Source organism: Vulpes lagopus, chromosome 15 (assembly GCF_018345385.1).
Source record: "Vulpes lagopus strain Blue_001 chromosome 15, ASM1834538v1, whole genome shotgun sequence".
Classification (NCBI taxonomy): Eukaryota; Metazoa; Chordata; class Mammalia; order Carnivora; family Canidae; genus Vulpes; species Vulpes lagopus.
The window spans coordinates 25,853,787-25,868,305 of NC_054838.1; the positions used below are offsets into that span (position 1 = coordinate 25,853,787).

At 37.0% G+C, this 14,519-nt stretch overlaps 1 protein-coding gene across 3 annotated transcripts in view; it reads left to right on the forward strand.

Annotated features, from left to right (window-relative positions):
* The window catches only part of POLD3 (DNA polymerase delta 3, accessory subunit), a 61,116-nt gene that overhangs the window by 12,234 nt on the left and 34,363 nt on the right, over positions 1 to 14,519 (forward strand). For 2 of the 3 annotated variants that reach the window (XR_005983962.1, XM_041730630.1), the window contains exons 4-7: positions 6,262 to 6,301; positions 7,500 to 7,632; positions 12,801 to 13,065; positions 14,408 to 14,480. Coding sequence is in view for 2 of the 3 variants with exons in the window: in XM_041730630.1 (XP_041586564.1) it covers positions 6,262 to 6,301; positions 7,500 to 7,632; positions 12,801 to 13,065; positions 14,408 to 14,480 (511 nt within the window). In the remaining variant the exon portion in view is untranslated. The remainder of the gene's footprint in view (positions 1 to 6,261; positions 6,302 to 7,499; positions 7,633 to 12,800; positions 13,066 to 14,407; positions 14,481 to 14,519) is intronic. The other variant, XM_041730631.1, reaches the window with a different exon arrangement.

Here is a 14,519-nt window from a genome sequence, read left to right on the forward strand (position 1 = left end):
AATTTCTATACTATGGCTTATAGAAGGCATTCTACCAATTTAACAACATTCAAATTCTGCTTTGGTTTTTCAAATGAAATCTTAGAATCCTAATTATTAAATATATTAAGAGGAGAGTTGCTGTGGTTGAAGTGGGTGTGAGAATTTTGGAGCCTTGTACTCACCCTCCAAACAGCCCCACAGGGCCCCTTTGTGGAACCCCGTAGAATTAACAGATCAAATGTGGATGCTTACCCTTAAAGAGAGCTCTCCTAAGGAAAGGCAGATGATTATGCATAATATCAGGTTTAGTTCTTTTCCTTCTAATTTCTTTTTTAAGTGTGTGTTTTTAGGAAGAAAAAGGTCTTTAAAAAAGAAAAATGATGGATTTTTAAAAATGATTTTTATTTTCCAGTGGTCATTATTGTACAAAATTTTTTTTTTTTTTACATGTAGGAAGTGAAAGCCTCTTTTTAATCTCAACCCAGAGAATCTTCCAGAGAATTATCTGAAAATTTCAAGGGAATGTTTTGTTAACTTTCTTTTTGTGGTATTTAAGGTTGACAGCCTAATCCATGCTTTGTGAAAGTTCCCCATTAGCTGTTCATCTAAAGATCTTAGCCAAGATTGATTTTTATCATTACCTAGATTATTAATTCACTAGGAGTTACAAAATGGTAATGTTCTGTCATTCTTTCTGAATTTATTGGCTGGAATTTTTCTGTAAAGAACAACTTTCTTTCATTAAATAGCCATATTTCCCTTTCTTCCTTTAATTGCTGAAAAATGCAGAGGGCTTACCCCAACCAGGATCTGGGTTTGTGGATGCTGAACTTACTCCTGTGTCCATCTTAGAAGGAACTCACTGAAGCAGAGCTCTACCCTAGTCTATGTTATTGAACATCAGCAAGTTGGCATTTTGACTGTCATTTTTAGGCATTTTCAGTATTCCCTGGGGCAGCATTTAGCCACACTGAACTGTCTGAGATGTCCAGATTTTCTCCTGAAGCTACCAATTTTTGTTTTTTAGGGCCTTACTTTACAAAGCTGCATAAATTTGAGTGGTTAATTCCTACTGTTCCTTTTCTCATTAGCTCTGTAATTTTTATTGTATAGTTTACAGAATATGACATTTTTTGGAATGGCTTTTGTTTTTTTAAAGAGAAAATACATTATGAAAGCATACTGATATTCTCAGTTTAAATTTTTTTTTAAATAAATTTTTATTTATTTATGATAGTCACACACACACACACACACACACACACACACACACACACAGAGAGAGAGAGAGGCAGAGACACAGGCAGAGGGAGAAGCAGGCTCCATGCACCGGGAGCCTGATGTGGGATTCGATCCCGGGTCTCCAGGATCGCGCCCTGGGCCAAAGGCAGGCGCCAAACTGCTGCACCACCCAGGGATCCCTCTCAGTTTAAATTTATAACTATCCTTTTTTTTTAAACTTTCTTGATTTTATACCGTTTTTTTCTCTTATGTTGTAAATTTTAGTAGTTCCTAATGTTTTTCATAAATATATATTTGCTTAAGCCAAACATAAGAGATTTAGAAAAGCAAACCTACTATATTTACTGATAATACGACTACTGAAAACAGTTTAAGATTTCTTTCCAATTCCTTTTGTTTGTAGAATATATCCTTCTAGGAATGCACAATCAGCTTGTGTTCTAGTCACTTGCAATAACTCTTCTCTATGGTTTTTTTTTTTAATTTATTTATGATATGATTTAATCTTCTCTCACAGAGAGAGAGAGAGAGAGAGAGAGAGGCAGAGACATAGGCAGAGGGAGAAGCAGGCTCCATGCACCGGGAGCCCGATGTGGGATTCGATCCCGGGTCTCCAGGATCGCGCCCTGGGCCAAAGGCAGGCACCAAACCGCTGCGCCACCCAGGGATCCCTCTCTTCTCTATGGTTAAGCCACCAACTCAGTATCTAGTTAAATTTAGATCTTTTCCCACTTTCAATTTTTAGATTTCTTGCTTTTCCTTACAGGTAATAGTTTTAATAGATTTTGCTTCCCCTTCCATTATTATTGTATTTGTTTTTAATATATTCAAGTATATATTCATATTACCCCCTTTTCTTAGATAAAACTTTCATTCTATATACCTTATTTTACACTTTGCTCTTTTACTTAACTATGGATCCTGAACATCATTCCATAGCAGTTACAGAAATATTCCTCATTCCTTATTATGACCACCTGAACCTACATTGATCTATGTTAGTTTTTTCAGCAGTCCCTTATTGATTAGTTTGTTGAGTCACTTAAAATATTTGGCTATTACAAATAGTGCTATAATAAATATGTGTTTTGTATATTTTTGCCACTTTTAGGGTTAAATTTCCTAGGATTCCTAGGATGTATATGTATTTCATTGGATAATTGCCAAATACCTCTCCATTTTTCATTCCCACTAGTAATATTTAGAGCCCCCTTCTCCACAAAATGCATGTTGTCATCTGTTTCAGGGTGAACTTATCTGTTCATACTTTTTGCCTATTTTTCTAAAGGAATATTTTTCTCTATTTTAGAAACTCTAAACTCTTTGTGATATGAGTTACAGATATTTTCCCACTTTATGATTTGTCTTTGTATTTTGTGCTTAAAGTTTATTTTTGTCATTCAGAAGTTGTGTATTAGTTTTTATGGATTATTTAAATCATTTCTTATTGTTTATTATTAGGAAACTTTCCTCATTCTCCGGTTATATCAGTTTACATTTATCTGTTTATAGAAGAATCATCCATATTTTCTTATGGTATATGTATGGTTTCATTCTTTACATTTAAGTCTTTGCTTGTTTTAGAATGTATTCCAAATCTATGAGAGACAGATCCAATTTTGGTTCTGTATGATTATATATTTATTCTCATTACATCACTTACTAAGAAGTTTTCTTTTACTCACCCTATTTGAGATGGTGTTTGTTTTTTTGTGTTTGTTTTCACAGTTCTAAAATTTAGTTTCATTCTAATATATTAATACTAATGTATGCCACTTAAGCTAGTGATAATTCATAAGTTTAGAAGTTCACAACATATTTTAAAAGCACATAGTAAATATTTATAGAAAATTTTGTAGAGGCACCTGGATGGCTCAGTTGGTTTAAACATCTGCCTTCAGCTCAGGTTGTAAAGAATGTTTATTATAATCCTATTTTTTTTTAAAGATTTTATTTATTTATTTGACAGAGAGAGCACAAGCAGGGGGAGTGGCAGGCAGAGGGAGAGGGAGAAGCAGGCTCCCTAAGGAGCAGGGAGTTTAATGCGCCCCTTGATCCCAGACTCTGGGATCATGACCTGAACCAAAGACAGATGCTTAACCAATTGAGCCACCTAGGCACCCCTACTGTAATCCTTTTAAAAGCCTTGGTCCATTTTGAAAGATCAACATTGAATTTTTAAAATAGAAAAAAAAGGAAAATAATTTTTCCCCCCACAAAATACATAAGAACCACTTATTGGCATTTGCATTTTAAGTGCCCAGAATAAAATGGACTAAATTTTCAAAGGCAGTTAATAACAGTTTGTACAAGGATTGGTTTCATTTGACTTAGCACCAAGTAAAGTAAGTGTAAATATGCCATTGAAGAGTCAAGTTTCTCCTCCAGCTCTCATATTGCTCTATTCTTCTTACCAGGCCATAGGATGTCAGCAAGCATCCTTGTTGTTCCATTAAGGAATCAAAGCATTTTCATTTTAATATGGCTACTTAGATTATGCTCGCCAGTAGTTTTTTCCTTCCAGATAACACTGGATGTAACTATGCAGTTAATGTTCCAGGTGTTAACTTCTTGGATTAGGAATAAAGAACTCATTTAGCAAACTCAGTTATTTTCCTGGTCTTTTTTAACCTGTCATGTAAATCCTTTTAAGTGCTATACCTATTTACTAATTATGATTATTATGTATATCAAGGGAATTTTCCCCAAGCATACTATTTCTATTTCCTGATGATAAAGTATGCTTGTTTTACTAGTGCCATGGGTTTTCTTTTCTTTTCTTTTCTTTTTTTTTTTTTTTGTACTTTGTTACTCATCAGAGTAGATCTTATATTTGATTAAATAGTGAAACTAGCAAGTAGATCCTAAAGCACACATTTCTATACTGATTAACATCTAAAAACATAAGACTACATTTTCTGTTGAAAATTCAACTTTGGTGTTTTTGCAAGAACTTATGTCAATTTCTAACATAAATCATATCCCTTGGTGCACATGTATTTTCAAGAGAAAAGTCTTAGGAAAATAAATTTTCCTATGTGCTATATTAATACATTTTTATAGTAAACTGAAAATTCTGAATAAACTGAAGGTTTGTTTAACAAAATAAATTCAGCATATATGGCTAGATTATAAGTGTCTTAGTATGGGGGGCTGGAGGGCTCAATCAGGTGTCTGACTCTTGGTTTTGGCTGAGGTTGTGGTCTCATGGTTTGTGAGGTTGAGCCCTGTTTTGGGCTCTGTGCTCAATGAGGGGTCTGCTTGGGGTTTTTCTCCCTTTGCCCCACCCTTCTGCTCACTTGCTTATGCTCTTTCTCTCTTTCTCTCTCTCTCTCAAATCTTAAAAAAAAAAAAAAAAAAGTAATAGTGTAAAGGCAGCAGTGAATTTGCATCCTGCAACTAGTCTGTAAATCCAATTGTTTTTTTTTTTCCAGAATTTTATAGACCTAGTATCTCACAGAGCCATATACCACCATGCTAAAGATGTCCTTTTGGCATCAATCTATGCAAAAGCCTCTGGTGAGATACTTTTCCCCAAATGACATGGAATTTTTTTGTTTCTTTTCCAGAAAGTAAGGAAACATTATCAATCACTTAATCTTCTGAACAAATGTTAGGTTACTATCAATTGCTCTTTTAATTATGCTCTAAAGATTTTTAATTTAGACATTTCTGATGTCTTTCAGTTGTGCACTGATAGAAGATAACTGAATAAAACACACTAGATGATTTCAAAAGATGAATCTTCATATCTGACTCATTTGGCACATCATTAATTTCCAGATAAAATCAGTAGAAATGAAATTAATATAATTTTCAAAGAATTCATACATGCCAATCTTAGGACAAGGAGCTTCTCAATGCATGGATGAGGAGCGTCTCAGCTTTCTAGGTAAATGTGGTTATTTCTTCATGGAGTAACTACTTTCTGGTTTATTTGTTGAACTTTGTTATAGGGGCAGATCTTGTTAGTTTCTGTTCTGGAGAATGTTTCCAACACCCCTTTTGCCTGGTAGGTGATATTCCAGGACCAGCTCTGTTTGGGCTTTGTAAGCCTTCAATCTCTTGAGAACCATCTTTAATCTGTTACACTGGATGAGAGGCTCTCCAGTCAGATCACCCTTTTGGGAGGGTCGAATTTGATGTAGACTTGGTGGCTAGGGGGATGAATTTAGCAAGCAGTGAGATATTGCTTAATGACCTTACAGGGCATGTTTAGATTAATCACTCTGATAAACTGTCCAGGGCTTCTACCTGTGGAAGTACCTTGGAAAACTGTCCAATAGCCAGCTACATTGGATGAGTTTTTCAGCTCATGAAGGGCCAAGCTGAGTCATGACCTTGTTTGAAATGAGCTTCTCTTGTTCAGTCGAAGTCTTGGCTAACACACCAATTTCTGTGCCCCAAATCTATTTCAGAGGGGCCCCTGCTGGAGAGGTGTTTCAGCTTGAAGTATTGGTGATGTTCGATGGTACACCTTGCCCAACATCAGTGCCATCATGATCAATGTGCTCAGTAGGCCTGGGCCCCACAGATACTGGGGCTTTGGCCTCGCTGCACACTCACCCTCTTCTGTGGGCTGGTAGCACTGTGAACTGGGGGCTGCTGTTTGTTTTTGGATTGTATTGATATGTATGTTCTGTCACTTTTCTTACCCCGATGGAGAAATTTTAAAGTAAGTTAAAAATAAATCTGACTTTATTAAACTGTACACAGATTTTTAAAGAGGATTTTATGTATGTATGTGTGTATATAGGTATTTAATTTAGCAGGGGTGGCCAAAGGGGGAAGGAGAGGGGTAAGCAGATTTCCTTCCCTGGCTGGATCCTAGGACTCTGAGATCATGACCTGAGTGGAAACCAAGAGTGGGACACTCAACTGACTGAGCCACGTAGGCACCCTGTACACAGAGTTTTTAGGGGTACTTGATATTCCTAATTTCACATCCACGTGCAACTGAATTTATTAGCAAAGAAGCTTTAGAATTGCAAGTTGTACTACTACTTTAAACACTAATGAAGTGTTATTTCCTTACAGTGCCACAAGGTTGCGGTAGTGAGAGAAGATAAATTGGAAGGTAAGTTTCAGCGACTTAGCAAGATTTTCCTCTTATGGTATCAATGTAGGTACAGTAAAAAATCGCCCCCTAGCATCTGCATATAATATATTTAGCTACTTAACTGAAGAGCTGAATATTCCTTTTATTAGTAGTTTCTGAAACCTGTTAAAATAGGATACCACATCTGCCTAACTTCCCATTTTAAGACCAATAGCTGCCAACATTTACAAAGTACTTTTATTACAAGATTTCAAAACTCATGTCTTTCATTGCAAAAAACTATCATGAATGCCATATGGGACACCTCATCACCTGAAAAAAGACAGTAGTCTCTAAACATTGTATTGTGTTCCATAACGGTTTTTTAGGAAGAAAATTAAAGAATGCTTTTCTGAAGTCAGAAAGTCTTAAAATAACTTCTAAATTAAATGTATCCTCTCATTTCAAGACTATTAATGCTATGGTTCTATTATTTAAAAATCCAGTTCAAAGGATTTTTATAACAGGGTCTACATTGTCTGGACATACATCTCAAGATAAAACCTGCCCTATTGTACTTTGTATACAAAGACTCCTACCAGTGGTGTGGTTTTCTTACAGATTAACTCTGAACTACTTAATGGTGGTGATGTCCACTTTTGTCTTTCTGAATTCCCCCACAGTGGTGGCCAAAGCAAGATTTATTCATTCAGTAGATACATAAATGAAGCACATTCCCTTTCTTCATGGAATCTAACATTTGTTCTTGTAATGTTCTTTTGTGTTTTTTCTCTGCAGACTTACCTGGCTACTAGTATTTTGCTATAGAGTTGCTTTCTCTACAGAAAAATTGAGTTATATAATTGAGTCTTCTCAAATAGAAATTACTTATCTAATTATATGCTAGAGTGTAGGATTCTTCCCTGAAAAAAAAAAAAAAGAACACTTCAAAATCATCATCAATCATTTATTAATATTTACTGAATGTCCACTGGATGAGTGATACCCTCACAGGTGTTGTACTTAGAACTGACTCACCACCACCTACCTTGTCATGATGTCTCAGTTGTAGACAGAAGAGTTGATGTTATGCTGTGTATGTGACTCTTTGGCCTTTTAGTGCTTTTTAGACCACCACAGATTGCAAATGGTTTTAATGCAGAAGGGTTTCTTGTTAAAGTCCCCACATGCTATGAAGTTTGTGTATTAACAGACTGCTTTTCCTGTTGACTTGTAGCAGTGAAGTCCAAGCTAGCTGTGACTGCCAGCATCCATGTGTACAGCATCCAGAAAGCCATGCTAAAGGACAGTGGGCCTCTGTTCAATACCGACTATGACATCCTTAAAAGCAACTTGCAGAACTGCAGCAAGTGAGCTCCTTAATGTTCCTTGTGGGCTTCTTTACGAATTGATTTTGTAAGATGTTTACACAGTGGCTGCCTCTTAAGAGTGAATGCCAAGTCTAGTAAAACCCCATTTATCTTGCAGTAAGACACATGCCTGGTTTTATTAGTACATCATAAGGTGAAAAATAGCAGCCACAACCCATACTGAAAACCCCAATGGACTCCCCATAAATCTATTTCTCATGTATTTATCCTGTCACCGCCACCAGAAATGTTTGTTGTGTCCCCTCATTACTCCCTTACCCTAGTCTCTACTTGTCTAAATCCTACCCATTTTTCAAGAACCAGTTCAGATGTCTTTCAAAAACTATTTCTACTTTGTTATCCCTCTACCTTCCATCAAAAAACATTTGATCTTCCACAGCCAGGATCAGATCTTGTTCATCTTTTGTATTCTTTGTATCATCTTCCATGAGGAGATGGACTATATAATACACAGGCTTGTGTTGTGGCTTTGCTGCTTAATAGTCTGGTGGCTTTGGACAAATTACTTAAACTCTTTGGCTTTGGCTTTTCATTTTTAAGCTTGAGCTTTGGCTTTTTCATTTTTAAATTAGATATAATAATGCCTACTTTGTGGGGTTGTACAAGGATTCAAGTCAGTTCCCCAGATGTGTTAAGCACCTATTACTTTGACAGGTAATAAGTGAGATAATTTGAATTCATTCCACAAAGATCTGATGAGTACCTATGACATGCCACACACTATAGAGTGAATATGGCCCAATACCTGCTTATGGAACTGATGGTCCTATGGGAGACAATTACAGTATCGTGTGACAGAGCTGTAGTAGGAGTAATACCATGGGAGGATGTTTGGGGAGTATTCATCCTCCACTTTTGAGTGAGGAGGCAAAACGAAGGCTTCCTTGAGGGTGTGGCAACTAAGTGAAGCCTGAAGGCCTGAGTAGAAGTAGCTAGTTAAAGAAGTAGGAATGTAAGGACAGAGCTACGAGAAAACCTGATGCTTGTGTGGGACCACAGTCATTTTCTATGGCAGAAACTTAGAGTGAGAGGTAGGAAATAATGAGGTATAAGAATGGAAGTAGGTGTCAGATTATATGCTTTGACTACTAGGATAAGGAGTTTAGACTTTATCTGAGGGTACCACTGAAGATTTTGAAGCCAAGGGATAAAATGATCAGAATTGTATTATAGAAAGATCACTTGGAAAAAAAAAAAAAAAGATCACTTGGGGGTGCCTGGGTAGCTCAGTCAGTTAAACATCTGGCTCTTGATTTTGGCTCAGGTCATGATCTCAGGGTTGTGAGATTGAGCCCTGTATTGGGCTCCATGTTCAGCAGGGAGTCTGCTTGAGATTTTTGCTCCCTCTTCCTTTGCCCCTCCGCTGCTCACACACTTGGACGTGCACGTTCCCTCTCTCTAGATAAATAAATAGAATCTTTAAAAAAAAAAAAATCACTTGGCTGCATTGGTGAACATAGATCAGAAGGGAATAATCAAGAGACAAAGCCATCATTGAAAAATATTGCAGTGATTCAGAGTGGAGATGACAGTTACCTGAAGTGTAGTAGTGATGTTGAGGGTGAAGAGGTATAAAGGTTAAAGAATCATGCTGTCAAAACCTGGATATTGTAATGCTTGGGGACCAGGGGTGGGGGGTGGAAGTAGGAGAGGGGTGTTCATGCTGTTAAGGGTGATGGCCACATGTCTGACTTGGGTGTCTGCTTAGGTGACGTTGTCATCACCAAGAAAGGGAATATGTGGGGAGGAGTAGGCTTGGGGAGAGAAGGAAAATGATGAATTGGGTTTGAACATGTTGAATCTGGGAAACTGGTGGGGAGTTCAAGTGGAGATGTCCATGCAATAGTCCAGAGTTCAGGAGAGAAATTTGATGTAAAGATAGAAATTTTGGAATCAGAGAAAATAATTAATTAATTGGGCCACAGCAGTAGATACAGTCATGCAGAGAGAATCAATAGAATGAAAGAGGGCAGAAAGTAAAACTCTAGGCCACAATTACTAGCTATATAACCTTGAGCAAATTATTTAACCTCTTGGTACCTCAGCTTCCTCATCAGTAAAATGAAGCTAACAATAGTTCCAACATCAAAGGGTTGTCAAGGAGTAAATGAATATATATAAAATACTTAGAATGGTGCTTGGCACATAGTAAGCACTATTTAAGTGATAACCGTTTTTCAAAAAATGGGCAAGAGAAGGGGAGCCTGAATGGGAGCAACCAGAGATGAGAGGAAAATCCCAAGAGTATATGGGATTCTAAAAGCAAAGGAAAGCGTTTCAGGGAGGAACTGATTGACAATATCATACCTTGCTGAGAAGCTAAAATAGGAACTGAAGGGCAGCCTGGGTGGCTCAGCGGTTTAGTGCTGCCTTCAGCCCAGGGTGTGACCCTGGAGACCTGGGATCAAGTTCCACATTGGGCTCCCTGCAAGAAGCCTGCTCACTCCCTCTGCCTGTGTCTCTGCCTCTCTTTCTCTGTGTACACACTCTCATGAATAAATAAATAAAATCTTAAAAAAAAAAAAAAAAAGGAACTGAAGAGTCCATTGGATTTAGTGATGGCCTTGGTAAGAGAGTTTCAGTGGAATGACCAGATTCTGGTCAACTGAGTAAATGGGAGCATGAGAAAGTGGGACACCAAATATGAACAACTCTTTCCAGGAAATTTGTGAAATGGAGAGAAAAGAGAGGTAACTAAAAAGGAATTGAGACTAAGGGAGGATATATACATTTTTAAAGTTGAGAAGGCCTTGAACATGTATTATTAGGAAAGAGCCATAAAAGAAGAAATTGGTTGAAGCTACTGGGGAAGATGGGATAACTGATAGAACCAAGTTCTTGAGGAGAAATAGATAATAGACTTCCCGAAAATAGTTTCTGAACTTCCATAAGAATAGGGGTTGTGTCTGTTTTGTACCCAAAATGCTCCTAGCAAATGGTTAAGCATTTGATAAGTAACTGTTGAGTGAATTAATGATAGACATTAGTTCTTTTTTCTACAGCTCAAAACCTTAAGTATAATAGGCATACAGATGTTTATTAAATAAGTAAATATAATTACATAGCTAAAGAATAATAATTTATAAGTGGTGTTTTTTAGGGAAGAATCCCAGGAAAAGATGAATACCCTGATATGTTTATGTAAATTATAAGATTCCAAAAATAACTTGTATTAAAATGTTGTCATGGCATATGAAGCTCTAAAAATCAGTTATTCTGTTGTACCTAATAAGTAAGCAAACAGGAATAAAGGTGACTCAAAAGTTGAAAATGAAATTTGCTCAGGGACCACTCAAGTAAACATGGCAAGTAGAAATGTAATAATAGGAAGCACTTTAATGAAATGTTACTTAAATACTTAAAGTATCATGGGTAGAAATGTGAAGAATTTATCTCCAATAAAGAAGTTTGTATTTGGTCCTGAGAATTATGGGCCAACTGAGATCTGACTCATTGTTTTGTGTGTTCTAAGAAGTGCTATGACAGGAAGAAAGTTGAAATTTTATAACTGAGCAGATTCTTCTGCCTTCGGACATGTTCCCAGCCTAACTTGGTCTCTTCCTTATTGCTAGTTTCTGGTCCTGACCCTAAGGTGTGGATTGTAGACCAAATGGAGAAAGAGTCTGTCTCAGGGCCAACTTTAGATGTTGACAATGAAATGAAACATTGCACTTTTCCTCGTACGTGGAAGCACTGCAAGGCTAGAGAGGAAGACTAGTGGGTGAAAGGAAATGATTTCCGTCTGTTCTTAACTCTGGTGCACAAAATATTTGTGTTAGTATGGGGTTTTCTGAAATGGACCATAGTAAATCAGTGGAAGATTCTTGGAGCTATTCACTCTAGCTTTGGGGCTGCTCAGTTTAAAGTTACTTCTAAAATTAAATGATTTATCAGAGACTTTTTCTTAGGCTGGTTATTCTAGCAGTTAATCTTTTTTTTTTTTTTTTTTTAATTTTTTTATTTATTTATGATAGTCACAGAGAGAGAGAGAGAGAGAGTCGCAGAGACACAGGCAGAGGGAGAAGCAGGCTCCATGCACCGGGAGCCTGATGTGGGATTCGATCCCGGGTCTCCAGGATCGCGCCCCGGGCCAAAGGCAGGCGCCAAACCGCTGCGCCACCCAGGGATCCCTCTAGCAGTTAATCTTGAAGTTGTGCTTGGTTGATCTCCTAGAAAATTACTATTACCATATAGTTTCTTTCTTAACCTCCATCTTCTCCCACTCCAAGTTGAGGTGATACATTGGAGAGAGAAACCAGAAGCCTCACTTCCAGGGACATCAGTTATCATTCTTTCACTAGTACTTCAGTGTGCCAGGTCTTGTACTGCATACCTAAAATACAAAAGATGAATAATGAATACCCTTCCTACATCCAAGGAGCTCTCACCTACCTCCAGTAAGCTAAAGACTGGGGGAAATTAAATGTCCTTTGTTAGAAAAGTTGGAGAACTTTGCTTTAAGTACAGCTATGATTTGTGTGAAACAGGCACATCTATAATGATTATAGAAGAGATTAATGTTCCCTTTAATATGCCACGTGTACTGTTCCAGATTTCTTCACTTGGCTTTGGGCATACTTGTCTGCCTCTGTTGGTATTATTAGAAATTGTTAGCAAACAACAGTGAAAGGACCACCAGTCTTAGGAGCCAGAGGCTCTGTTCCCAGCTTCTTCCTTGTTTTAAAGCATGATCCATTCTGGCCAGGATAGTTGCCAGGAAATTTGTTAATATTTAAAGTTAATAATTTTGGTTCAGTCAATATTGTATATGTAGTCCTGTAAGTTGAAGGTCTTTAAAAACAAGAGATAACCATTTGATTTCCCAAGGATAGTGAAATTACTAATCTTTTGTTATTTTTAGTGTGTCCTTATTGTTTTGAATTAATATACTTTCTTGAGAAAAGTAAAGATACTCAAAATGGTACAGTAGAACAGTTCCAGTTCTGTTATTAACTAGACGTATAATCTAGGGCAAGTCCTTCAGTGTCTCTCCAATACTTGTTTTGTATCTAAATGAGAGTTTTGTGCAAAGTAATTTCTAAAATCCATTTTAGTTATAAAATTTTCTAATTTAATAGTATTAGAGTTAGAAAGTATTATGTGGAAGAAGCAAGACTTTGAAACTAATGTAACATCTGTGACCTCAGGTTTAGTGCCATACAGTGTGCAGCTGCAGTGCCCAGAGCTCCTGCTGAATCCTCATCTTCTGAAAAGTTTGAGCAGTCAAATCTTCAAGTATCAAGTGAGACACCAGCCAATCATGAGTTGACAACCAATGGTCACAGTCCACCTACCTCCAAACAGATTTTACAGCAACCCAAAGGAATAATGGGAATGTTTGCCTCTAAAGCTGTTTCTAAAACCCAAGATGTCAACAAAGAAACCAAAACAGAGACTAAAGAGGTAACAAATGTAAGTCTTCTTTAAAGGTATGTCTTTGTAGCTCAAAATGGTTAACTAGAAAAGCATTATATTTCTAGTGGTAGTAATTTAATCACATAAGGTTCTGATATATAATAATATGTTCTAGTTTTTCTACTTTAGTCTGAATCCTTTAATTCTTGATATTCTCATTTGAAATAGTCCTTTTTCTTTCAATAAAGCTTCTCCCCAAATCCCTCCATTTCTCCTGTAAAATGGCCCTGTGCACATTGCAAAATTGTTGTGTACAAGCCAATTGAAATGAAGCATACAAAAATACTTGAAAATTACAAAGTTCAAGGAATTGTGTATTAGCAATACATCATTTTGGGAACATCTTATATTCTGAACTATGCCATGTATGCTTTTCTTCTTAGTATATTTAACATTCCCGTTCTGTTTTCTGAATTTTTGCTTTTTTCTTTATCTGCTTCCCTTAGTTTTTTATTATTCACTCATATAAAGTAACTTGAAGTACACCGAGTTAAGAAGTCTCATTTTTTTTTTATTAATTTTTATTTATTTATGATAGTCACAGAGAGAGAGAGGCAGAGACACAGGCAGAGGGAGAAGCAGGCTCCATGCTTGGGAGCCCGATGTGGGATTCGATCCCGGGTCTCCAGGATCGCGCCCTGGGCCAAAGGCAGGCGCCAAACCGCTGCGCCACCCAGGGATCCCAAGAAGTCTCATTAAAAAACTATTTAAAAATACTCCCAAAAAGCATAACTATTGTTATTACTGTTAATCCCTTCATTGTGATTTTACAACTTCCACTTTGGGAAAGGAGAGGGGAGTGGAGAGAAAGCACTGTGTGCCAGTAGTTTGATCTTTGCTTAAATCCTCCTAACAGTTCAGTGAGGAGGAGAGATCTCCATTTTGTATGTGGTGAAACTAAGTGCTAGACTTTTTGAGTGATTTGCCTGGATATCAGATTGCTATTAAGTGGCATAACCAGCATTCAGATCCACCTGTGATTATTACAAATGTAACATTTTAGAGGTTCTCCCCTCCACTCCCCACCCCTTATGTACCATATTGCCTTTGATCTGTTTTAATTCCATAAAACTAAGTAGTTTTTAAATATACTCAAAAGTTTAGACACATTCATGGATAGTAAGTCTGTAAGGACTATGAGCAACTAAACTTTGGAGATTAACATCGGAGGCTCTGGCCTGGATTTGTTCTTAAATCTAATGCCGACACATTTTGGCATGATTATGTAGTGATTGTGCCATCATGACACTGTGCCCTGCTATTGAAGAGATTGTTTACGATTACTACTTGAAGAACAGCCTAGACACTAGAAAAAAAATCATGTGTTTTCTGCTTTTAGGTATCTTCTGTAGGCAACAAGGCACCAGGAAAAGGGAATGTGATGAGCAATTTTTTTGGAAAAGCTGCTATGAGTAAGCATATTTTTACCTTCCTTTGATTAATCCATAAAT